The sequence below is a fragment of the Salmo salar genome, chromosome 09 (genome assembly GCF_965601325.2).
Source record: "Salmo salar chromosome 09, fSalSal1, whole genome shotgun sequence".
NCBI classification, from domain to species: Eukaryota; Metazoa; Chordata; class Actinopteri; order Salmoniformes; family Salmonidae; genus Salmo; species Salmo salar.
Window position 1 is genome coordinate 17,454,597 of NC_138299.1, and position 26,562 is coordinate 17,481,158.

Sequence of the window (26,562 nt, forward strand, 5' to 3'; positions counted from 1 at the left end):
CAGTGCAGTCCACTGTTGCAGTGTTTCAGGGGAATAAAGGTGTTTGAATGTGAGCTCTTTTCCGGAGCCAGTGGATTTTCTTCCATCCTCCACGTTGACTGCTGACGTGAGCCACAGGAAGTAGTTAACGGGAGCAGGAGTGTGTGTGTGTGTGTGTGTGTGACTCGTGGTGGCTAGGGTGAATTAAACAGCTGTGTTTCAGTCTCTCTCGCTCTCGCTCTCGCTCTCGCTCTCTCTCTCTCTGCGGTGATATTCAGTCTGATGTTCATTCCACACACAACCACTGTATCTTCGCCCCCGTTCTGTTCCTACACCACTGGCCTGCTGGTTCTGGCTATGATGACTGAATGAAGGCAGCCATTACTCCATGAATCAGAGAAGGAGCTCTATACAATATAAACTCAAACTCATTAGATGGGGGCCCACCACTAATTAGTAGCGCTTGTCCAGGAAATATGACAAACCGCACTGAACATAATCATAAATGTCACCAAACCAAATGAGTGGAAAAAAAGAAGAGCAAACAACCGTTGAATGAATATGATGACAGGGCCTTGATCAGCTGATGCCAATTTCAAAAAGTGTATATGAGGTATTGTGTGTAAACTGTTGGTCGAGTTGTAAATTAGGAGTGTTCCCACCCAATGTCTTCTGCACATAGTGGATACTCACAACTATTCTTCTTCTTCCTCCCCAGTTCCCAGAGTGTGGCTTCTTTGGCATGTATGACAAAATCCTGCTCTTCCGCCATGACTTGAACTCTGAGAACATCCTCCAGAGGCTGACGACAGCAGAGGATATCCACGAGGGAGATCTGATAGAGGTGGTGCTCTCTGGTGAGTAGTACTGATCTGAGTTCAGCTCTAATGGTTTTTATTAACCTTTTCACTTGTTCTGTAGGCTATCTGTACTAATTCAGTAAGGCTCCTCTAAACAGATCTGTGTGCCGTACAGGACTGTTTCACTCCTATCTAAAGCGCACCTCCAGAGACACAGGTGGCTAGTTTCCCCTTGTCACAGGCGTCGTAGTGAACAGACCAAGGCGCAGCGTGTTGAGTGCTCATCTTTTATTTTGAATGAAAGCACTTCCCAAAGAAAACCAAATGACAGCCAAACAGTTCTGTCAGGTATCCTAACATACTAAACAGAAAACAACCACCCACAAAACCCAAAGGAAAGCAGGCTGCCTAAGTACGAAAGACACCTGCCTCTGATTGGAAACCATACTCGGCCACACATGGAAAATGAAACATAGAAACAGAAAACTAGAACAAATTCCCCCTAGAAACAAACCAACCCCAAAACACACAAAACAACCCCCCTGCCACGCCCTGACCATTCTACTATGGCAAAATGACCCTTTTCACTGGTCAGGACGTGACACCCCTCTCTTTTCCTGTCACACATGATTTCAGTTTCCTGCTGACTATTAAGTGTAACAAACACTGTCTTGTAAAATAATTCTGTTCCATCCGTCTCTATTGGGAAGCACCTGGACTGGACATCCCTCTCTCCCTGGTGTAGAACTAGAAGCATTGTCTGCATGGATCCAGACATAATATAACTCTGGTCCCGGATCGATCTGATCTGCTGGTGTATATCAGTGAGCCCCAGGCGAGTGTATCCATGAGACCACTGGTTTCCTCTGTCTCCTTCCCTCTGGGTTCAGACGGTTGACAGGTGTCAGCCTCAGTGCCGCACCTGGATGACTGTGTGAGGTCAGAGTAATTCCACATCCGCAAGCTCTACACCGACACTGCTACTTTGTCTTAACCTTGTAGTTGGCCTACATCTGCTGAGGAGATCAACGTGTGTCAAACTGGTGCAATACAATCTCAGAAATGTGTTGCTGTTCTAGTCTGGCAGACTGAAAACAGGAGTTTTCTAATTATACTATTTATCCTTCCCTTAGTGGCTTCTCGTTTAAATTAATACTTTAAAACACACCATTCATTTCGGTGAATTCTTTGAGACCTGTTGTTCAGTTATGTGACTGAGAGAGACAAACAGCTCAGTGGTTTGCCCTAAAACCTTCCTCACTGTTTGAGGCCAGAGCTGATTTCTCTTGGCGCTGGACTCAAAGGGCCTGGCTTGTTTTCTCTGCAGTAAGTGATTGTAGTGGACCAACTGAGTATAAACATACTGGGATGTGCAGGGCGGCTCTGAAAAGAGTGGACAGGTCATCCCTAACCAGGGGGTTGGACATGGAGAGAGGGCTGTTTGCTCTAAGAATCCCACTCACTGTTTGTTTCCCACTCAGTTTCCCTCCTATTTTACAGGATATGACATACAAAATGGATGTTTACGCATGTGAAAATGATATTTATTTTATAGATCTTTTAGTCTGTGAAGAATGCTACAAACAATAACCTTTATATCTTATGTCTGATGGACACTTGTGAAGCCTGATTAGTCAAAAATGAAAACAAACAGACGTTACATTGATTTCAGGCCTGCTGCTTGTGAAAAACTCTTTATTGGCTCAATCTTCTGAGGGGATTGATGCAAAATATCTCAAACTCCATTTTATAAAGTTGAGGCCGTTAATTTTCCTTGATGTGTTTGAAAAGCCCATGAATACCTTCTTTCATGTGTTTGTGCCAGGGAGCTATGAACAGTGTGATGGCATGTGCTTTTTTAAAGTTCTTTCTCCGCTTTGAAGTTTAACCCAAAATCTGGTTCTCTAAAGACATTTTTTGTTTCAGATGTCTCATGCCTTAGCTCAGGGGTTCTCAAAGTGTGGTGTGCAGGGGGTCCGCTGCCAGATAAATAAAAATATCAAATTTTTCCCAAAATTGTTTTTAGGAATGTTACTGACAACAACAGATTAGACACATTTTGGCCAAGGGATCCATGGAATAAGTTTAGAGGGTGTAATGTAATACAGTGTAATATTATTCATCTACAATGTATGTTCTTAACCCTGGGCAACATGGATATTGGATATAACAGGGATATTGGTATCCACAGTTCTTGTATTCCCCCAATTAGTATTAGTTTTCTCTCTGCCTCATGTATAACTTTTTTTTAATTAATTGCAGGACATTAGCTTTAAAACTGCAACATCAACAACAACAAAAATCTCTGCCACATGACAAAGTCTGTAGAATTGCAGGAAATTAGCTTGAAAACTGTTAAATGTTCTCTCTGATGCAGAGAGGCTGGCCTTTAAAATATTCCTTCCCAGGGCCCAAAACTTGGTTCGTCCGGCCATTCACTGCCAAAGTCAGATTAAAACTCATTGTATGCTATTTTTATCTCACTCGAGTTGTGTTCTGATTATGAGGGGGTTTCTGATGAATTTGCTACCACAAAAGGGGTCCCCGGATTGAAAAAGTTTGAGAACCCCTGACTTAGCTTGTTTACTGTTGCTAAACCATAGAGAAAGTCACTTTCAAAGAAACAAATTCTCCCTGACATAAACTGTTTAATCAATAAGACAACCATGTTCAAGTTATCAGCAACCACATTTCAGCTTATTTTTTGGTGGAAATATCTATACACTTCAGTGGTGGTCAGTGCCGTTTATGATGAGGGAGGACAATTTTTTTATCATGAGCATGGCCTTATTTCTATTACAAAATGTTGGATGACTGTCATCCATATTCCATTCACCCAGTTCAATGTAACATTGATAGGTTTAGGCTACTACATGATACTCTAATTTTCCCTTTACCCATCATGAGATTGCTACAACCTAGCCTATGAGTGAAAGTTTACAAAGTAGGTCGAGAGAAAGATTTGTGACACATGGACAGGCAGTGACACATTCAATACCGCCGGCCTTGCACACTCTTGTCTGCTTCTAGCTTATCTAGGGTGTAATCATTAGTCCACCAGTTGCAAACAAGAGTTTCTATTGGACAAATTCAAGTATTTTTTATCCCAGTTTCATTTGCTTCCGTTTAAGAAACATTTTTCAACAGAATCGGCAGAATGAATACACCCCTGATCACGCATAAACACAGTTCACTTTCATAGTAGCCACTTTGTATTCCTTCTCGCCTCAATGCACTCTACTCCTCTCACCTTTTCCCTTCGTTTGTGGACTTCAATGAACAACACATCAGCTGTATGCGACCAGGCTAAAAAACCTTTCCAAGCCAAATCATATCATAACCGCTACACACAGCCTACATCATTGTCACCATATTAGCTAAAGTAACGTCCTAGTCAACATAGATAATAGAACTATAATATAATAATAGATAATACTATAATAATAGAACATCTTCATATTATTAGAGAACTGAACCTGAAAAAAACAGCCATAAACCCACTGAAACACAAAACCCCACACAAATAGTTAGTGACCTCACACAGGGTTTTCCACCTAAATTCTGGTATAAAAGATAATGATTCCCCTGTTGGTCAGTGGTAACACCACAACAGCATAAATTATTGCAAAAGAACTGTGAGAAAGAGACTTCTCTGTATAGATTATCTTGATTTGGACCTGCTCTGCTACTTCTCACTGCCAGGTCTGGTCCTTAGGGGATGCAATTGCACAGGTTTGGTAGCAAATAGCTATCTCTTATTCACATCTTGGATGAGTCACTCCTGTGAACTAACTGTCCCATCCAAGAATGACCTCATGAAGTCCCCCTAACACAAACCACAACAGCTATAAACTCAACCATACTATGAACTCATTATCTCAATAACCCATTATCATTATGTGATCCTGTTCTGTTGAATGTCCTGTTCTGTTGAATGTGTCTGGTCTTTAGTGTGCTCTGTAATGCCAGATCACTCTGAAACAGATAATGGAGTAGACAACATTGTAGCTTGCTGTTAATTTCTGCTGTACTGACCCCTACTGTAAGGAGGCTGTTGTAGCACTGTGTTGTTAATGGGATGTTATAGCACTGGCCCTAGTGAGAAAAACCATGACCTCGGAACAGAGCATATTTTCCCTCCGGCATCTCCTGCTGTTCCTGACTGCCTCCCATATGAGCTTATAGGGTACTTCCCAGATCAGACTGTCAGATATGGATGCGTTGACTCCACGGTGTGAACAGTTTGTTCCCTGGATCTGTTCTAGCTAGTTCTATAAGCATCACATTCCTTTGCATTACAGTGTACACTAAACATATTCACTTAATTCCTTTTCTTCTTCTTTTTGTCTTTTTCATTCTTTGGTTTCTGTGTTTGAAGTTTATTTCCTTTCCTTTAGTTTTGTTTGCCATGTTTTTGTTTTAAGTTGTCTCTGGATTGCAGCTTTAGCCACAGTAGGGGACTTCCAGATCCGGCCCCATGCTCTATATGTCCACTCCTACAAAGCGCCCACCTTCTGTGACTACTGTGGGGAGATGCTATGGGGCCTCATCCGCCAGGGGCTGAAATGTGAAGGTAAGCACACCACACACACACACACACACACACACACACACACACACACACCACACACACACACACACACACACACACACACACACACACACACACACACAGGAGACTGCTGAGGGGAGGACGGGTTATAATAATGGCTGGAATGGAGTGAATGGAATGGAAACCATGTGTTTGATGTCTTTGATACCGTTCCATTGATTCCGTTCCGTCCATTACTATGAGCTCATCCTCCCTAATTAAGGTGCCACCGGCCGCCTGTGGCACACACTCACACAAGCTCTCTTTCACATCAAAGCCGGGGCGCACTGTGAACCTAAGCCCAAGGTGTCAAATTTTCACCTGACTCATACACTCACGCACACACAAATCAAACAGGCCCTTCTCTTGGTCCAGTCTGAGGGGTACATTAAGGCTGGTAGGGCCGTGCAGCAGGAAGCCTCAGTGGAGTGTGTGACTTCCCCCCATTACTAAAGCCGGCCTTTGAAGAGCCGGCCTCTTTGAATGGAGCCCAGTGTACTGATGCCAAGCGTTGGACTCAGCCTTCAAAGGCTCTTTAGTGCTGCTGCTCTAACCTCTCAGATGGATCTAGCCTGCCCGTCAGTATAGCACAACCTTCCCCAGGGCCAGTCAGGACAGGAATGCAACAGACACTCAGATTGGAGGAAATAATTGGACTGTTATAGCTAGTTAAATTACATTGAAATGTGGAAATGTGGAATGTAGAATTGCATGTAGTTTATCAGTGGATCAGATCTATTTGATTCCCTGCTATTTTCATGCCACTAAAAAGCTTTTAAAGCTTTCTCCGTGGAAGAATGTGATCCATTGACTGCATGTAGAGCCCTCTTGTGGACATTTAAGAGAATGGCGGGAAGAATCAAATTGATGCTGCCCTACTGTACGAATGTACTGATTTTCCTTCTTGAGACTGATTATTCCAGGACGTGTCTTAAGGTGTCTCAATATGTCTTCCCAAATATCTCAAGACATTTATATGGCTGAGTATGAAGTGTTGCATTGCTGAGTTTATCAAGCCCCAATGCCGACATCCAAAGAAGCAGTCTGTTTGTGTTTGTTGCGTGTAGCATGTACTGTACAGAATGTGTGTTATTCTTCATGTGTAATTAGTGACCCCTGTGTCCTGTGTACTTCCAGGTTGTGGGCTGAACTACCACAAGCGCTGTGTCTTCAAGATCCCCAACAACTGCAGTGGGGTGAGGAAGAGACGTCTGTCCAACGTGTCCCCGCCGGGCCCCTCGCTCTCAGTCCCCCGGCCCCTCCCTGGTCCCACCGAACATGCTGTGGTCGTCCTGGAGGAGGTAAGACCTGCGCTTCCATTGGTGGAGAGAGATGTCCTGTGGTAAAGATACATTCTGTACAATGTAAAGAGCTTTGAGACCCAGTGAAAGGGGCTGTGTAAATGCATTTCCTTATAAAGTTACACCCTTGCACAGTTTATTGCTTACAAAGTGAAAATGGTGTACCTCAACGTCCCTTATGAATGTACTGTAGGGTTTTAATCTACAGTACAGTTACTAACCAGTTCTAACCAGTTCCTTTCTTATATGTTCAATGTGATTGTAATCTAACTGTTATTCTGATTGAGACACATTTGTCAGTTGGCAAAACATCAACTACTAGGTCATGTCTTGTTGTTTCTTATCAATTGTCTAAGTTCGTCTGCCAAATCTCTTGAAATATCTTATTGTGAAACACGACAGCAAATTTAATTTAATAAACTAGGATTATGAAACTTGTTTGTATGAGGCTAGCTGGATGGAGGCTAGCTGGATGGAATATTCTCAATGGTGACCAGTGCTTATGAAAGGTCAATGCAAATTCAGTTACGTAGACTAATGAAATGAAACACTTGTTAATTCTAGGTCATGTTTGTGTATTTTGTACTGTGTTGCTGTCTCTTTCATTGAACGGACCCGACATCCCTCCCCTCCTTCCCTCATTTGCTATGTCCTTCCTTCCTTTTTTCATCTCTCCCTCACTCCCCCTTCCCTTGGTTCACATACTTGTTCCATCTGCCCCTCCTTCCCTCTCTCCTTCCTTCCTTCCTTCCTTCCTTCCTTCCTTCCTTCCTTCCTTCCTTCCTTCCTTCCTTCCTTCCTTCCTTCCTTCCTTCCTTCCTTCCTTCCTTCCTTCCTTCCTTCCTTCCTTCCTTCCTTCCTTCCTTCCTTCCTTCCACCTCCTCCTCTCCTTCCCTCTTCCCCTGCAGCAGCGCTCCCACCAGGAGGCAGGGAAGAGGATCCTGTCGTGGAGTGGCCGGCCCATCTGGATGGAGAAGATGGTGCTGGGGCGAGTCAAGGTGCCTCACACCTTCGCCATCCACACCTACACCCGTCCAACCATCTGTCAGTACTGCAAACGGCTGCTCAAGGGCCTGTTCCGCCAGGGCATGCAGTGCAAAGGTAAGATCCTACCTTCCTTTGTCTCTGTTTCTCTGTATATCCCTCTGTCATTATCTGCCTTGACCGCTTTACCTTACTGTCGCTGGAGCTCCAAATTGTGCTATTAAATCAATGTTTTCTATACTTTCTTTTCAGATTGTAAATTCAATTGCCATAAGCGGTGTGCATCAAAGGTACCAAGAGACTGCTTGGGCGAGGTTTCCTTCGATGGAGGTAGTTTCTGTTTACCTGTTTGATTTCACATTGATATCATGCCCATGTCATGAGTCATACAGTAGCTGAGTAGCACATCTGTCGTTGTGTGTGTCCACAGAGCCTGCCAGCCCAGGGCCTGACTCTGACAGCACCATGGAGGTGGACAGTAGTGATGTGGAGAGCACCAGAGGACTACTGGATGACTCTGAGGAACCTTCAACCCCAGAACACAAGATGTTCTACATAGACTGTCCTTTCCTGGACCGCGAGAAGGACGAGGAGCCTATCAAGACCATCAGGTATTTACATTACTGGGACAACTGTACGTTGAGTAATAGTTGTGTACACAAAGACAGTTGAAGTGGGAAGTTTACATACACTTAGGTTGGAGTCATTAAAACACGTTTTTCAACCACTCCGCAAATTTCTTGTTTATAAACTATAGTTTTGGCAAGTCGGTTAGGATATCTACTTTGTGCATGACACAAGTAATTTTTCCAACAATTGTTTACAGACAGATTATTTCACTTATAATGCACTGTATCACAATTCCAGTGGGTCAGAAGTTTACATACACTAAGTTGACTGTGACTTTAAACAGCTTGGAAAAATCCAGAAAATGATGTAATGGCTTTAGAAGCTTCTGATAGGCTAATTGACAGGCGACAGGCGGCAGGTAGCCTAGCAGTTAGAGCGTTGGACTTGTAACCGAAAGGTTGCAACATCAAATCCCCGAGCTGACAAGGTAAAAATCTGTCGTTCTGCCCCTGAACAAGGCAATTAACCCACTGTTCCTAGGCCGTCATTGAAAATACGAATTTCTTCTTAACTGACTTGCCTAGTTAAATAAAGGTAAAATAAAAATATACACAAAATTTGTGTCAATTGGAGGTGTACCAGTGGATGCATTTCAAGGCCTACCTTCAAACTCAGTGCCTCTTTGCTTGACATCATGGGAAAATCAAAAGAAATCAGCGAAGACCTCAGAAAAAAGATTGTAGACCTCCACAAGTCTGGTTCATCCTTGGGAGCAATTTACAAACACCTGAAGGTACCACGTTCATCTGTATAAACAATAGTACGCAAGTATAAACACCATGGGACCAGGCAGCCGTCATACCGCTCAGGAAGGAGAAGCATTCTGTCTCCTAGAGATTAACGTACTTTGGTGCGAAAAATGCAAATCAATCCCAGAACAACAGCAAAGGACCTTGTGAAGATGCTGGAGGAAACAGGTACAAAAGTAACTATATCCACAGTAAAACGAGTCCTATATTGACATAACCTGAAAGGCCGCTCAGCAAGGAAGAAGCCACTGCTCCAAAACCGCCATTAAAAAGGCAGACTGCGGTTTGCAACTGCACACGGGGACAAAGATCGTACTTTTTGGAGAAATGTCCTCTGGTCTGATGAAACAAAAATAGAACTGTTTGGCCATAATGACCATCGTTATGTTTGGAGGAAAAAGGGGGGAGGCTTACAAGCCGAAGAACACCATCCCAACCATGAAGCACGGGGGTTGCAGCATCATGTTGTGGGGGTGCTTTACTGCAGGAGGGACTGGTGCACTTCACAAAATAATGGCATCATGAGGGAGGAACATTTTGTGGATATTTTGAAGCAACATCTCAAGACATCAGTCAGGAAGTTAAAGCTTGGTCGCAAATGGGTCTTCCAAATGGACAATGACCCCAAGCATACTTCCAAAGTTGTGGCAAAATGGCTTAAGGACAACAAAGTCAAGGTATTGGAGTGGCCGTCACAAAGCCCTGACCTCAATCCCATAGAAAAATTGTGTGCGAGGCTCAAAATTCACCCAACTTATTATGGGAAGCTTGTGGAAGGCTACCCAAAACGTTTGACCCAAGTTAAACAATTTAAAGGCAATGCTACCAAATACTAATTGAATGTATGTAAACTTCTGACCCACTGGGAATGTGATGAAAGAAATAAAAGCTTAAATAAATAATTCTCTCTTCTATTATTCTGACATTTCACATTCTTAAAATAAAGTGGTGATCCTAACTGACCTAAGACAGGGAATTTTTACTTGGATTAAATGTCAGGAATTGGGAAAAACTGAGTTTAAATGTATTTGGCTAAGGTGTATGTAAACTTCCGACTTCAACTGTAGCTATTTAACTTCTTCCTTGCTTCCCTTCCATTGTTGCTCAGGTCCAGGTTGCTGCTAAGTACTTTGTGACAAATGTTTTCTTAAAAAGTGCTGTGTGTGTGTGTTTCCAGCCCATCCACCAGCAGTAACATCCCTCTAATGCGGGTGGTCCAGTCCATCAAACAGACCAAGAGGAGGAGCTCCACCATGGTGAGGGAGGGCTGGATGGTCCACTACACCAGCAGAGACAACCTGAGGAAGAGACACTACTGGAGGCTGGACACCAAGAGCCTCAGCCTGTTCCAGAACGACACTGGAGCCAAGTTCTATAAGGTGAGAGCGCAAGATGGCGGTAAGATGGTGCCGGCGAAGAAGGCAGACATTTTTCATGCCCCCAACCGATTGTGTTTTTTGTTTGTTTATTTGCATTGTTTGTAACTTCTTTTTTTACTTATTTTGTACATAATGTTGTCGCTACCATCTCTTATGACCGAAAATAACTTCTGGACATCAGGACTGCGATTACTCACCACGGACTGGCAGAATACTTTTTTTCCTTTAACGAGTCTGACGAGGCCGACGCGAACGATATACTGCTTTCTCGGGAACAGGCCCGGATCCCTGTGATTTGCGTGAAGAGGAGGCAGAGAAGAAGGGGCCGGAGGGCGGGCTGCCTTCTGAGAATTCGTAGGCGATCGAATAAACCCCCACTTACTTCCATTCTGCTAACAAACGTGCAATCTTTCGACAATAAAATAGATGACCTACAGGGAAGATTAAACTACCAATGGGACATTCAAAACTGTAATATCTTATGCTTCACGGAGACGTGGCTGAACGACGACACTATCAACATACAGCTGGCTGGTTATACGCTGCACCGGCAGGATAGAACAGCGGCGTCTGGTAAGACAAGGGGCGTCGGGCTATGTATATTTGTAAGTAACAGCTGGTACACAATATTTAAGGATGTCTCGAGCTATTGCTCGCCTGAGGTAGAGTATCTCATGATAAACTGTAGACCACACTACCTACCTTGACAGTTTTCATCTGTATTATTCGTAGCTGTTGACATACCACCACAGTCAGAGACTGGCACTAAGACAGCATTGAATGAGCTGTATTCCGCCATAAGCAAACAAGAAAACTCTCACCCAGAGGTGGTGCTCCTAGTAGCCGGGGACATTAATGCAGGGAAACTTAAATCTGTTTTACCAAATTTCTATCAGCATGTTAAATGTAAAACCAGAGGGAAACAACTCTGGACCACCTTTACTCCACACACAGAGATGCATACAAAGCTCTCCCTCGCCCTCCCTTTGGCAAATCTAAACCATAATTCTATCCTTCTGATTCCTGCTTACAAGCAAAAATTAAAGCAGGAAGCACCAGTGACTAGATCAATCAAAAAGTGGTCAAATGAAGCAGATGCTAAGCTACAGGACTGTTTTGCTAGCACAGACTGGAATATGTTCCGGGATTCCTCCGATGGCATTGAGGAGTACACAACATCAGTCATTGGCTTCATCAATAAGTGCATCGATGACGTTGTCCCCACAGTGACCGCACATACATACCCCAACCAGAGCCATGGATTACAGGCAACATCTGCACTGAGCTAAAGGCTAGAGCTGCCGCTTTCAAGGAGCGGGACTCTAACCCGGAAGCTTATAAGAAATCCCGCTAGGGCCTCCGATGAACCATCAAACAGGGAACGCGTCAATACAGGACTATGATCGAATCGTACTACCCCGGCTCTGACGCTCGTCGGATGTGGCAGAGCTTGCAAACCATTACAGACTACAAAGGGAAGCACAGCCAAGAGCTGTCCAATGACACGAGCCTACAAGACGAACTAAACTACTTCTATGCTCGCTTCGAGGCAAATAACACTGAAACATGCATGAGAGCACCAGCTGTTCTGGAAGACTGCATGATCACACTCTCCGCAGCTGATGTGAGTAAGATCTTTAAACAGGTCAATATTCACAAGGCCGCAGGGCCGGACTGATTACCAGGACGTGTATTGCGAGCATGCGCTGACCAACTGGCAAGTGTCTTCACTGACATTTTCAACCTCTCCCTGTCCGAGTCTGTAATACCAACATGTTTTAAGCAGACCACCATAGTGCCTGTGCCCAAGAACACTAAGGTAACCTGCCTAAACGACTACCGACCCGTAGCACTCACATCTGTAGCCATAAAGTTTTTTAAAAGGCTGGTCATGGCTCACATCAACACCATTATCCCAGAAACCCTAGACCCACTCCAGTTTGCATATCGCCCCAACAGATCCACAGATGATGCAATCTCTATTGCACTCCACACTGCTCTTTCCCACCTGGACAAAAGGAACACCTATGTGAGAATGCTGTTCATTGACTACAGCTCAGCGTTCAACACCATAGTGCCCTCAAAGCTAAGGACCCTGGGACAAAACACCTCCCTCTGCAACTGAATCCTGGACTTCCTGATGGGCCGCCCCCAGGTGGTAAGGGTAGGTAATAACACATCCGCCATGCTGATCCTCAACACAGAGGCCCCTCAGGGATGTGTGCTCATTCCCCTCCTGTACAACCTGTTCACTCATGACTGCACGGCCAGGCACGACTCCAACACCGTCATTAAGTTTGCCGATGACACAACAGTGGTAGGCATGATCACCGACAACAACGAGACAGCCTATAGGGAAGAGGTCAGAGACCTGGCCGTGTTGTGGCAGGACAACAACCTCTCCCACAACATGATCAAGACAAAGGAGATGATTGTGGATTACAGGAAAAAGAGGACCGAGCACGCTCCCATTCTCATCGACGGGGCTGCAGTGGAGCAGGTTGAGAGCTTCAAGTTCCTTGGTGTCCACATCACCAACAAACTAACATGGTCCAAGCACTCCAAGACAGTCGTGAAGAGGCCACAACAAAACCTATTCCCCCTCAGGAGACTGTAGAACCTTCAGATCCTCAAAAGGTTCTACAGCTGCACCATCGAGAGCATCCTGACTGGTTGCATCACTGCTTCTTATGGGAACTGCTCGGCCTCCGACCGCAAGGCACTACTTTATTGACATGGCAAGCGGTACAAGAGCGCCAAGTCTAGGTCCAAGAGGCTTCTAAACAGCTTCCACCCCCTAGCCATAAGACTCCTGAACATCTAATCAAATGGCTACCCAGACTACCCCCCCCCCCCCCCCCCCCCCTATTTTACACCGCTGCAACACTCTGTTGTTATCATCTATGCATAGTCACTTTAATAACTCTTCCTACATGTACATATTACCTCAACCCTCCGGTGTCCCCGCACATTGACACTGTACTGGTACCCCCCTGTATATAGTCTCACTATTGTTATTTTAGTGCTGCTCTTTAATTTCTTGTTACTTTTATTTCTTATTCTAATTCATTTTTTTTAACTGCATTGTTGGCTAGGGGCTTGTAAGTAAGCATTTCACTGTAAGGTGAATACCTTACATACCTATTGTATGCGGCGCATGTGACTAATAACATTTGATTTGATTTGGGAAATTAACTTTGTGTTTGTGTTTCATTTGAACACCACAGATCAACTATTGCCTGACATAGCCAGAGGCATGGTTGAATGAAATGGATAGTCTGCATTTACATTGAACTTTCTTACAATCTATTCAAAATATCACAGAACAACATAACCTTAGACCATTCGTTGACATTTATCTGAGTCTATACAGTGTCTAAAACCCAATGAATGGTTTCAACCAAACACTGAATTTCCCCTAAATAAATTGACCTGTTTTTTTATTTGCTGTTTTTTCAAGATGTGTTTTATTGTCTGGTGTGTACAGTATGTAAAAGGGCCTGCTGAATGTAAGGGTGTCAGTGGTGGTGTGAGTAAGACTGGGGGCTGCTGTGTTGCAATTGTAAACTACAGTGAGGTCAGTGACACAGAGAAAATCCCCCAGCCTGCCTCCTGTGGTTTCACAAGCAGTCCACTGACATTTCTGTGGGGCTGCAAAGTGACAGGGCTTTTGCTTCTGTCTGTAGCCACCTTGTTTGTCATCAGCAGTATTTTACTCTGAAAATGTTAAGGGTTTTTTCTGGGGAAATCTGATAAATGGGATGTCCAACACATTTATAAAATACATTGTAACTTCTTGTATCACTGTCTTTATCAGATATCCTCTTTCAAATGCCTTACCAAACCATCACCATAAAAAAATGTTGTCCAGTTCAAATACATTTGACACACAAAGTGAACTGTGTAATTATGATTTCCAAGTGCTATAAGTCCAGCTTCAGAGAGTGTGTGACAGTTCCATGGTGACACCAGTGGTGTAGGCAGTCTTTACCATGCCACAGGGGCTTAATAGCTGTTTAATTAGACACTGGGGAGTGAGGTATCCAGGCAAGCAGGCAGTCCTCGTTCCCTCTGTGTAAAGGCTCCCACATGTTCAGTACAGCCTTGCAACTGGGAGCCTGTACCAGCCTCTGTACCACGTGACTGTTTCACTTTGACACCTCCCCCGATTGCGGCTAGAGAGTGTGGCAGTGTTTCTGTTGCCATGGTTTCTAGCTACTTTTGTTTTGTGTGATGCTCTGTGTGTGTGTGTGTGTGTGTGTGTGTGTGTGTGTGTGTGTGTGTGTGTGTGTGTGTGTGTGTGTGTGTGTGTGTGTGTGTGTGTGTGTGTGTGTGTGTGTGTGTGTGTGTGTGTGTGTGTGTGAGATGGAGAGGCTAATAAAGTGTGTTTGTATGATCGCCTGATCGCCACATTGGGGCTGCCATCATCAACAATTTTAAGAGGTATTTTCTACTCTGAGCTCCACTCTCCCAGAGTAGCTGTAACCGACACACCCTCCATCTTCCCAGTAGTGACAACAGTGGATAGGAAAGGCTGCTTTACATTATCGTTTATTTTCAACTTGGCACTCAGCTCATCGCTCAGTACTTAAAGACGCTCAGGAGACTAATTGAAGACTCGCTGTTTGTGAATGGGTTTTTTCTTATTCTTCTCTCAAATATTGACATATGGGTCGTTCTGTTTTATATGTTGTTGCTAGTGTGTGTACAGATTGGGCCAGTGGTGACATTAGGTTATCCAATGTAGCCTCTTGTCTCTTGGGCGTTTCCACCCGCTGTCTCTCAATACAATTCAATTCAATGTTCTTTATTGACATGGAAAGTAAAACACTTACGCTGTCAAAGTAAACATATAACAACGATGGTCCATGGTGGCTGATCCTCTCTCTCTCTCTCGCTCTCTCTCTCTCCTGTTCTTCTCAGCCCCTAGCCCACTGTCATGAGGCTGTCCCCTCCTCTCCTCTCTCTACCTCCAGTCATCTGATTAGTGGTGGTGGTTGTGTGGCGACGCATCAGATGGCTGCCGTTTTCTACATTTGGAAGTCATATAGGCTTCTTTTTTGAAGACGAGACCCCTGTACTTGTGTTTTCCAAAACCCTTTTATGGGGGTAAGGGAGCTTCACTGAGAATACCCAACCCTTCTCCCCTCCCACTCCCCAAGGTTTTTGGTGTCCGATGGTAGTCGCCCTGTCTCGCGTCTTGGTGTCTGGCAGCGAGGCGGCTCGTGCCCAGATAGGAGTCTGGTGTCCTTCCTTGTAATCATGGGGCCTCTTCTCTTCAATGGGCCCGGGCCTGGGTCATGTGTGCCGGCCCTGCTAACCACAACCACTTCATCTGACACTCTGTGGTGAGCCACGCTCAGGGTACCCAAAGGGGAGGAGGATGGGGAGACGAGGCACTACAGGGACTCCTACTGGCTAGGGACTTCCTCATTCTTCTTTGATTTGCATTTGACAGCGAGGCTGGAGAAGGGGGACGTTTAAAGTGTGCTCAAACTGCCCTTTGCACCACATATCTTCTAAGGGGCTGTCAGATAAAGGCTATGCACTATGCAGGGGCTGTGGATACACTACACTGTGGAAAGGGACTAGGACCCATTTTGAATTACTCTTTCTGATATGCGTGCTAAGCTGAGGGAGATTTTTCAGCGGTTACCTCTTGACTTTTACGGGGGATTTGGTGTCTGCTTCCGTCTGATCTGTCTATCTTGTGAGTAATTGATTCAGTGAATCTTGTCTTTCTCTGTCTTTCTCTTGTCTTTGAGTATTCACTGGACTGGTATTTTCTGTGTATCATGGTTGTATTCATGGTTGTATTGGTCTTCTGTGCCTCTCTCTCCCCAATCACTAGCGATGATGTTGTGGCTTTCTTTGTTTTTGTCTGTTATGATCCTGATCTCTCTCTCTCTCTCTCTCTCTCTCTCTCTCTCTCTCTCTCTCTCTCTCTCTCTCTCTCTCTCTCTCCCCTCCCTCATGGCCCCCAGGAGATCCCTCTCTCAGAGATCCTGCAGGTGGAACAGTCGAGGGACCTCAGTAGCCTAGCCCAGGGCAGCAACCCACACTGCTTTGAAATCATCACTTCCACCATGGTCTACTACGTTGGGGAGAACAACGGGGGTCAATACCACAGCCCCGCGCTGACAGCCTCAGGCGTGGGCATGGAGGTGGCCCAGGGCTGGGAGAAGGCCATCCGGCAGGCCCTGATGCCTGCCACACCCCAGCCCAGTGTGGCCACCGCAGCCAGGCAGGGGAAGGACCACAGTGAGTACAGTACCATTCTCTACTGTTAACATGGTAGACATGTGGCTAAGGCTATTGGAAGTTGTACTGAGTGGCTATTGCTCTGGTTTAGGCTACTGATCATAGTGTGTATACAGTAGTTATTTCGATTAGAGGTAGCACTGACATGTATTTGACATATTGTAGCTATTGGCACTAGCACTGGAAAGGTGGTATGAGATTAGTTTATGTGAGCGATGGAAATAGTACTATTTGTGCCCATAAAATGGGTCATTGCCGATATTGGTCATTTAGTGGTTTGATATATTACATGAGTGTGAAGTGGGTCAGGAGAGACCCTATTATATGCTTGAATCCCCAAGTTTTTAGAGTTTTTTTTTTTATTTAACCTTTATTTAACTACGCAAGTCAGTTAAGAACAAATTCTTATTTACAATGACGGCCTACCCCGGCCAAACCATAACCCGGACGACGCTGGGCCAATTGTGCGCCGCCTTATAGGACTCCCAATCACAGCCGGTTGTGATACAGCCTGGAATCGAACCAGAGTCTGTAGTGACGCCTCTAGCACTGAGATGCAGTGCTTTAGACCGCTGCACCACTCGGGAGCCCTGAGTTAAGGTCTAGTGCGGTGTTGTTCTGAAATGAGAAAGCAGTCAGTCTTGTTTTGAGATAACAAAAAAGGCATCATCAGAAATGACTGTGCCTACAGACACAGCAAAGCCTTGAATTGTGAAGCCGTGGTTGACCTTTTCCCTCCTGTAATGATAATCATAAGATAATAAGATAAGATGTACTTTGTTGTTCATTAACTTACAAAGAACGCAAATGTGTCTTTATGCTCCCAACCCAACACTCTGAGAAACACACTCATAGCCCGAAGTGCTGGAAGCAATGGGTCAGCCGCAGTGCAGCGCCCCGGAGCAATTATAGGATATTAAGTGCCTTGCTCAAGGACACAACAACAGGCGGTGGTATCTAGGATGATGCCAGCAACCCTCCGGTTGTCGGCTCACTCCGCACCAGATTATCCCGTCTGAGCTGGTATTTGAACACTAGGCTTCCTGCCACCCAATCAAATTGATCATCATTATTATGATAATGACGGTGATGATCTTAGAGCAGGGATCATCAACTAGATCCAGCGGCGGGCGTTTTTGGTTGGATTGGATGGTTGGGCGTAATTATATTAAATTGTACAAAAAAGAGAATGTATTTGAACATAATAATAATTTCATACCTTGATTAAGGTGAGATATATATATATTTTTTTTTTTGTGGGAATACTTGGGAACAGATTTCCTAAATTGAACAAATGTTTAGCTCAATTCCTGTTGATTTTGGAGTCTTTTTGTTTCTCTCCAAAAACTACCCCCCACTCTTTTTTTGGTTTATGATTACTTTAACATTTTTACAAAAAACTTTGGGGCGACCAAAATAACCAAGTTGCGGGTTTGCCTGTTGCTGACGCCTGTCTTAAAAGCTATGGAGCCAAGGTGGCACGTTCAACCGGTCGCTCTCCTGTGGGCACGTGGTGCAACACCTGAAACCTGACGTAGATTCAGGGGATTATCTGTGTGTGTTAAAATGTGCGGTCCTCTTCCATCGCATCCAATACACTAATGCATATTCTAATCACGAAGATGGCTGAATCAGACGAGTGGTCTTTTTTTCCCTTTCGGCTATGAAATGAACACACTTCTGGTTCAGTGCTCACCATCACCATAGCCGGTTCTAATGTTTATTAATCATTTCTGTTAGAGTAGATATGAGATTAAATGAGCGCCATTGCCTGCCAGCTCATGTACTATATGTCCCCGGATGCCATTTGTCTGGCTGTACCTTCTGGTGTAAAGCATATGGTGAGGGTGGCAATGCCAAACAGATGAGACCCACCACCTCACTACCCCTCAATATCCAACCACTCTGAAATGACAACAAGGGCTTGTGCCCTTTAGTCCTACAATATGGTCCTTAGCCAATGAGGAAGTACAGGTGGGCATACTTTGTTGTCCATAGAGAAGATGAAAGCTGAGACTATGTTATTTGATTATACAATTATGTTTTATTGTTTGGCAAAACATGACTTGGGAACCTCATGACTGAATATTGGCCTCAGGAGGCACTCATAACCTTAACTATGAAATGTAACACATAGTTATGCTGTTCAATAAAACAAATCTTCCCCAATCAATTATACAGGGTCATTATTGTGCAATGTAATGTTACAGCTGTGATAGGCTTGAAGGACATGGGGAAAAAAGTGAGAAATGCATCTCTGTTTATGATTAATTAGGAATGCATTGGGTCCTTTATGCATTTGTAATGTACAGTTGTTTAAAGTAAACACTGCATTGGTTTCCCCATCTAGAACAAGAGGTGTCTATCAGCATATCTGTGTCCAACTGCCAGATACAGGAGAATGTGGTGAGTGTGGTCACTTTTTCAGATAATCTTGCTCAATTTCTCAGTTGTGTTTGTGTGTGTTCAATCTTGCTCAATTTCTCAGCTGTATATATAGGGGGGGGGGGGGGGGGGTGTGTGTGTGTGTGTGTGTGTGTGTGTGTGTGTGTGTGTGTGTGTGTGTGTGTGTGTGTGTGCAGTCGTAAAAAAAAATCTGATACTTCTGTATTCTTCATGGACCATTAAACATTGCATGTCCATTGTAAAAAATCGATATTTAAAACAAGTTAAGGAAGTCACTGATACACTTATGGGAAAGGGGGATTTTCATACGTACTGTACTTGTGCAATGAGTGAAAGTGACCCATTTGTCATATCAATGACCATACCAATACAACAGCATCTATCCAACAATGATATAGCAGTATAAATCGACAGTTTAATGTATATTAGCACTAGTAATACCCTTTAAGATAATACACTGCAATAATACAGAAGTGTTTCCCTCTCTGTAGGATATCAGCTCTGTTTACCAGATCTTCTCTGATGAGGTGCTAGGATCTGGACAGTTTGGGATTGTGTATGGAGGTGTGTGCCTGGATATCCATGTTTTGATGTATTGCAACTAAACATAATGTATTCTCTCAACCCAAACCAAAACACACACCCACTTTATGCCAGGTACTCACATCTATCTTAATGATACTATACAATATACAATATAAGTACATGTTGACTCATTATTTATTTCTGTTGGCAGGGAAACACAGAAAGACTGGAAGAGATGTGGCAATCAAGGTGATTGACAAGATGAGGTTTCCTACCAAGCAGGAGAGCCAACTGAGGAACGAAGTGGCCATTCTCCAGGTAACACATAGACCCTCATGCTGTACCAGTCAGATGTATACAGTAGTCATTCTTGCTGAGTTTCAAACAGTGAAACTGTAACGTGGTACAGTATGGAGTGTTGAAGCTAAAGGTTTGTTCACTCGTTTAGAACCTTCACCATCCTGGTATCGTCAACCTGGAGTGTATGTTCGAGACACCTGAGAGGGTGTTTGTTGTCATGGAGAAGCTCCATGGAGACATGCTGGAGATGATCCTGTCCAGTGAGAAGAGCAAGCTCCCAGAACGCGTCACCAAGTTCCTGGTCACACAGGTCTGTCTGTCTTCCTCTCTACTTCTCTCTAACTTCCGTCCCCTCTACTTCTCTGTCCTTCCTCATCTTTCCCCTACTTTCTCTCGTCCTCCCTCCCTCCCCCTCCTCTCTCTCTCTCTCTCTCTCTCTCTCTCTCTCTCTCTCTCTCTCTCTCTCTCTCTCTCTCTCTCTCTCTCTCTCTCTCTCTCTCTCTGGTGTGGTAGTCTATATAAGCCGTAATGGGCCTGTTTCTTCTTGTGGTGTATGGATACGGGGGGATTGTTTACGGGACAGGCTGGTCTGGATGGCATCATGGCCGGGATTACAGCCTGCGGTGCCGTAGTGGTGCGCTGTTCTGCTCTGCTGCCTGGCCTCTGGTCTGTGGGCTGATTAGAAGAGAGGGGCCCCGGGGCCAAACAGGAGCGGGTTCATTAGGCATGGAGCTGCACATGAAAATGAACAGCAGCAGGTCTGATGTGGTTTATCAGGACTTTGTCAAAGTCAGGAGTCGGGCAGCAGCATGGAGTTGTTCGAGGACCACAGCTAAACATGCATGCAGCACTAGCAGCTACAGTTGATGATTACACTACAGCAGAGAGGAGACAGTGATGAGGTCATGTGTCCATATGGAAACTAAGAAAGTGACCACCCTAGAAATAGCTTAGTGAACTACTAAAATACTTATGCAGCTCTCATTATCCATTCCATTATAATTTGTGAGGGAGTCCATACTGTTATATGAGGAGATCATTATGTGTTATTATGTGGTTTGATCTCGCTAACCCATGGGGGTTGGGCTATTTTCTGTAACAGATCCTGGTGGCTTTGAGACATCTGCATTTCAAGAACATCGTCCACTGTGATTTGAAGCCCGAGAACGTGCTGCTGGCCTCAGCAGAACCCTTCCCACAGGTAACCAACATGCAACATCTCACCTGTCAGACAAGTTTGCTATCTTTCTAGCAAAATATTGCTTGTATGTGTATGGGGGAGACAATGTAGCATTCTGCTGTGTGTCCTGGCAGGTTAAGCTGTGTGACTTTGGCTTTGCCCGTATCATCGGTGAGAAGTCGTTCAGGCGTTCGGTGGTGGGTACCCCGGCCTACCTGGCCCCAGAGGTGCTGCGTAGTAAGGGCTACAACCGCTCCCTGGACATGTGGTCTGTAGGGGTCATCGTCTACGTCAGCCTCAGCGGGACATTCCCCTTCAACGAGGACGAGGACATTAACGACCAGATCCAGAACGCTGCCTTCATGTACCCACCCCAGCCGTGGAAGGAGATCTCTGCAGACGGTAGGAAGAAAGACCCGTTTGAATAATATTCAAATGCATGAATGCTAAGGAAGACAATTGAGGACAAACATCTCTGTAAAGCGTGTAACGTAACTAGTGAGTCCAGTCATACAGCTAAAGAAGTAGACCGATGGTGTGATACAACAAGCAGTCATTTGAAGCAACTGGAAGTTATTTTGTCTTCGTTATCACTTGTATACCAGGCTGCACTATGGTTTTTCATATACACTAGTGTAGGTGTATGCGGGGGATATTTATTTGGGGCAACTCGAGAGAGTTGTCAGTGATTCATGTAAACCACACACAACAGAAAAGTCAAAGAGCCGCAGGGTCTGAAAACCACGCTGGTAGATCCAGACGTGTGGGTAGAAAGACAGCACTGTTGTTTCATGTCTACCTCTCACTTTGAGACTAACATGAAGTCTCTCTTCCTCTCACAGCAACAGATCTCATTAACAACCTCCTACAAGTGAAGATGAGGAAGCGGTACAGTGTGGACAAGTCTCTCAGCCATCCTTGGCTACAGGTATTAAAATAGCTTCATTATACTGTAAGCAGTGCACAGGCACATCTAACAAAACATTCACACACGTTTCATGATGTGACCTAGAACAAGGCAGACATTGTATTGGATCCCTGCTGTAACTCCTGTTTCCCTCTCCCCCCTCCCTCTCCCTCACTCCCTCTCCCCCTCTCTCTCTCTCAGGACTACCAGACGTGGCTGGACCTCAGGGAGTTTGAGACACGGCGTGGCGAGCGTTACATCACCCACGAGAGTGACGATGTGCGCTGGGAGGAGCATGCAGACGAGCATAGCCTGGTCCACCCTAAACACTTCATTATGGCGCCCAACCTGGACGATATGGAGGAGGGCCCCTAGTGGCCAGGAGGCCATGTTACAGGTTACAGGTGTGGCCAAGAGGAAAACATCAGGAACCTCTGCAGGTTATTGACCTTTGGAAGCATTCCCTCTAAAACTGGTTGGGAAAGGGTCAGACACCCCTGTGCAGGGACTGTGTGACAGGGGATTCTGACCCAAGACTCGGTGGTTAGACATACTGCCACAGGGAGCAGACAGGCGGCTCTGTGGAGGCCCCTGTTTCTTTTGGACACCGCAGTGGAACCAAAAACTTTGGGAGAAAGACATTTCTTGTTTTTTTTCCTTATTTTTTCATATCTTGTAGAATCATTCCAGCTCAACTTCATTGGTCCTTTTGGGAAATACATCATTATTACAAACCAAAGGACAATTAAAGCTGAAGGGATATCATTTCCTCAACGTTAGGAGTGAGTAATGGTATGCCATTCTACCTGTGAAGGGCTTACAGAGTAGTGAGCTTAAAGGGCACTTATCACAAGGGATTTGTATCCACAGAAAGATTGGAATGCGTAGGTATTTGCAAACACAACTTTGTGCTTATTCCAAGACAGTTTTGAAACCATGTCCTTTGACGGTATGAAACTGGAACTATCATTTGCATGTAGATGTTGTACTTTACTAATGGGAGGTCGATTTTTTGCACTATACTACCGTCAAGCCTAACAATTTGAAGTTGAAAAGTTAAAGCTGCTACATCAGGTTCCCTAGAGAAAATGACAGAATGACAGAAAGTGTTGACTGCATCACAACTTAAAGTTTGTGCTAAGAGCTTGATACAGTAATGCCTAGGTGAGTAGCATAGAGATTGTGAAAATGACTGCAATACAAAGCCTTTAGCAGAGCACCTGTCATAAACAGTGAGCAAGTAAATCAAAAGGCGCGGGGACCAAAGACTGAATCCAGCTAATTGATATTATTAATCTTCTCATGACCAATAACTCATCTGTTTTTGTAATGGCTGTCTTATCATTGTGGTTCACTCTACTTCGTTGTCTAGAAAGTGGCTTGACTATTGTACATTCCAAGCAGGGTTCGAGCCAAACCTGGTGATGGGGCCACTACCTCTCAAGGTATTACAATAGCTATCTACAGTTGAAGTCGGAAGTTTACATACACTTAGGTTGGAGTCATTAAAACTCGTTTTTCAACCACTCCACAAATTTCTTGTTAACAAACTATAGTTTTGGCAAGTCGGTTAGGACATCTACTTTGTGCATGACACAAGTAATTTTTCCAACAATTGTTTACAGACAGATTATTTCACTTATAATTCACTGTATCACAATTCCAGTGGGTCAGAAGTTTACATACACTAAGTTGACTGTGCCTTTAAACAGCTTGGAAAATTCCAGAAAATTATGTCATGGCTTTAGAAGCTTCTGATAGGCTAATTGACATAATTTGTGTCAATTGGAGGTGTACCTGTGGATGTATTTCAAGGCCTACCTTCAAACTCAGTGCTTCTTTGCTTGACATCATGGGAAAATCAAAAGAAATCAGCCAAGACCTCAGAATAAAAAATTGTAGACCTTGACAAAGTCTGGTTCATCCTTGGGAGCAATTTCCAAACGCCTGAAGGTACCACGTTCATCTGTACAAACAATAGTACGCAAGTATAAACACCATGGGACCACGCAGCCGTCACACCGCTCCTAGAGATGAACGTACTTTGGTACGAAAAGTGCAAATCAGTCCCAGAACAACAGCAAAGGACCTTGTGAAAAAGGTACAAAAGTATCTATATCCACAGTAAAACGAGTCCTATATCGACATAACCTTAAAGGCCGCTCAGCAAGGAAGAAGCCACTGCTCCAAAACCGGCATTAAAAAGCCAGACTACGGTTTGCAACTGCACATGGGGACAAATATCGTACTTTTTCGAGAAATGTCCTCTAGTCTGATGAAACAAAACTGTTTGGCCATAATGACCATCGTTATGTTTGGAGGAAAAAGGGGAGGCTTGCAAGCCGAAGAACACCATCCCAACCGTGAAGCACAGGGGTAGCAGCATCATGTTGTGGGGGTGCTTTGCTGCAGGAGGGACTGGTGCACTTCACAAAATAGATGGCATCATGATGGAGGAAAATTATGTGGATATATTGAAGCAACATCTCAAGACATCAGTCAGGAAGTTAAAGCTTGGTCGCAAATGGGTCTTCCAAATGGACTATGACCCCAAGCATACTTCCAAGTTGTGGCAAAATGGCTTAAGGATAACAAAGTCAAGGTATTGGAGTGGCCATCACAAAGCCCTGACCTCAGTCCCATAGAAAAATTGTGGGCAGAACTGAAAAAGTGTGTGCGAGCAAGGAGGCCTACAAACCTGATTCAGTTACACCAGCTCTGTCAGTAGGAATGGGTCAAAATTCACCCAACTTATTGTGGGAAGATGGTGGAAGGCTACCCGAAACGTTTTACCCTCGTTAAACAATTTAAAGGCAATGCTACCAAATACTAGTTGAGTGTATGTGAACTTCTGACCCACTGGGAATGTGATGAAAGAAATAAAAGCTGAAATAAATCATTCTCTCTACTATTATTCTGACATTTCACATTCTTAAAATAAAGTGGTGATATTAACTGACCTAAGACAGGGAATTTTTACTTGGATTAAATGTCAGGAATTGTGAAAAACTGAGTTTAAATGTTTTTGGCTAAGGTGTATATAAACTTCCGACTTCAACTGTATGTGAAAGAGGCTTGGTTATACCAACAACAATGATCTCAATACAGGAGCTCATCATGGGGCTAAGCCTTCATTACAAGGGCTCCATATTGGCATGATGAAGGCTTATACCAAGCATGGATTCAAGCTGTACACCATTGCTCAATTTTTTTCCTTTGAATTTGTGAAGCAAATTGAGAGATGAGAAACACATTTTACTCTTTGGTGAGTGTCTGACAGTGTATGGAAAGAATAGCCTATACTAAACATATTTGTACTGTGTTTTTCTACAAAATGTTCAAAATGTTTAATATCTTTACTTTTTCATGGAGTTGATTTTGAATATCACAGTTAAAACACCCTTACTTCTGGAATATTTAAAGTGCACTGGGCTGTTCGTGTCTCTAACATTCCTGTACTGCTTTTGAGTACTGTTTGTCTCCTCCAAGGTTACCAAAGGATGTTTCACCTAACATTCGGTTATGATGACCATTAACTACATTTCAATGCCTGTGTCCATTTCAAATAGTCCCTAGACAAACATGTAGCCTAAAGCCTATGGTGTTGGAATGGGCTTTTAACTGGGAGCATAGATCCTGGTTCAGGCCCTAACAGCGTTATTTTGGGAGAACGTAGGTGAATCTTTTCCCATTCTCCTGTTCCTGTCTGTGTTGCCGCTGGATTGGCAGGTGTCAGTGTTTTTGTATATTTTAGAACATACAAATGTAATAAAAAACTCTACTTCTTTACATGCCTATTGAGTCTCAATTTCTGTGTGTCATAAAACTAGATTTGTCTAACACTCAAATCCAAATTCTCAGTTTGACTTTACAGCATGATTTAATCACTTTGACCTTCCAGTTTAAAGGTGTAGCTCAGTTTAAATGTGTAGCTCAGTTCCAGTTTAAAGGTGTCGCTCAGTTTAAAGGTGTAGCTCAGTTCCAGTTTAAAGGTGTCGCTCAGTTTAAAGGTGTAGCTCAGTTCCAGTTTAGAGGTGTAGCTCAGTTTTTAAATGTGTAGCTCAGTTCCAGTTTAAAGGTGTTGCTCAGTTTAAATGTGTAGCTCAGTTCCAGTTGAAAGGTGTCGCTTAGTTTAAATGTGTAGCTCAGTTCCAGTTTAAAGGTGTAGCTCAGTTCCAGTTTAAAGGTGTAGCTCAGTTCCAGTTTAAAGGTGTAGCTCAGTTTAAATGTGTAGCTCAGTTCCAATTTAAAGGTGTAGCTCAGTTCCAATTTAAAGGTGTAGCTCAGTTCCAGTTTAGAGGTGTAGCTCAGTTTAAATGTGTAGCTCAGTTCCAGTTGAGTGGTGTCGCTCAGTTTAAATGTGTAGCTCAGTTCCAGTTTAAAGGTGTAGCTCAGTTTAAATGTGTAGCTCAGTTCCAGTTCAAATGTGTAGCTCAGTTCTAGTAGAAAGGTGTAGCTCAGTTCCAGTTTAGAGGTGTAGCTCAGTTTAAAGGAGTAGCTCAGTTCCAGTTTAAAGGTGTAGCTCAGTTTAAATGTGTAGCTCAGTTCCAGTTTAAAGGTGTAGCTCAGT

The 26,562-nt window shown here is 44.1% G+C and overlaps 1 protein-coding gene across 1 annotated transcript in view; it reads left to right on the plus strand.

Annotated features, from left to right (window-relative positions):
* The window catches only part of LOC106610794 (serine/threonine-protein kinase D3), a 63,858-nt gene extending 38,077 nt beyond the window's left edge, over positions 1 to 25,781 (plus strand). Inside the window, exons 2-17 of the mRNA XM_014210381.3 lie at positions 698 to 836; positions 5,221 to 5,352; positions 6,508 to 6,671; positions 7,580 to 7,772; positions 7,908 to 7,985; positions 8,086 to 8,266; positions 10,212 to 10,413; positions 16,398 to 16,674; positions 19,025 to 19,080; positions 19,572 to 19,644; positions 19,817 to 19,923; positions 20,054 to 20,215; positions 21,008 to 21,106; positions 21,220 to 21,487; positions 21,928 to 22,013; positions 22,194 to 25,781. Coding sequence (XP_014065856.3) covers positions 698 to 836; positions 5,221 to 5,352; positions 6,508 to 6,671; positions 7,580 to 7,772; positions 7,908 to 7,985; positions 8,086 to 8,266; positions 10,212 to 10,413; positions 16,398 to 16,674; positions 19,025 to 19,080; positions 19,572 to 19,644; positions 19,817 to 19,923; positions 20,054 to 20,215; positions 21,008 to 21,106; positions 21,220 to 21,487; positions 21,928 to 22,013; positions 22,194 to 22,367 — 2,391 coding nt within the window. The 3' untranslated portion in view covers positions 22,368 to 25,781. The remainder of the gene's footprint in view (positions 1 to 697; positions 837 to 5,220; positions 5,353 to 6,507; positions 6,672 to 7,579; positions 7,773 to 7,907; positions 7,986 to 8,085; positions 8,267 to 10,211; positions 10,414 to 16,397; positions 16,675 to 19,024; positions 19,081 to 19,571; positions 19,645 to 19,816; positions 19,924 to 20,053; positions 20,216 to 21,007; positions 21,107 to 21,219; positions 21,488 to 21,927; positions 22,014 to 22,193) is intronic.
* The last annotated feature ends 781 nt before the right edge of the window (positions 25,782 to 26,562 follow it).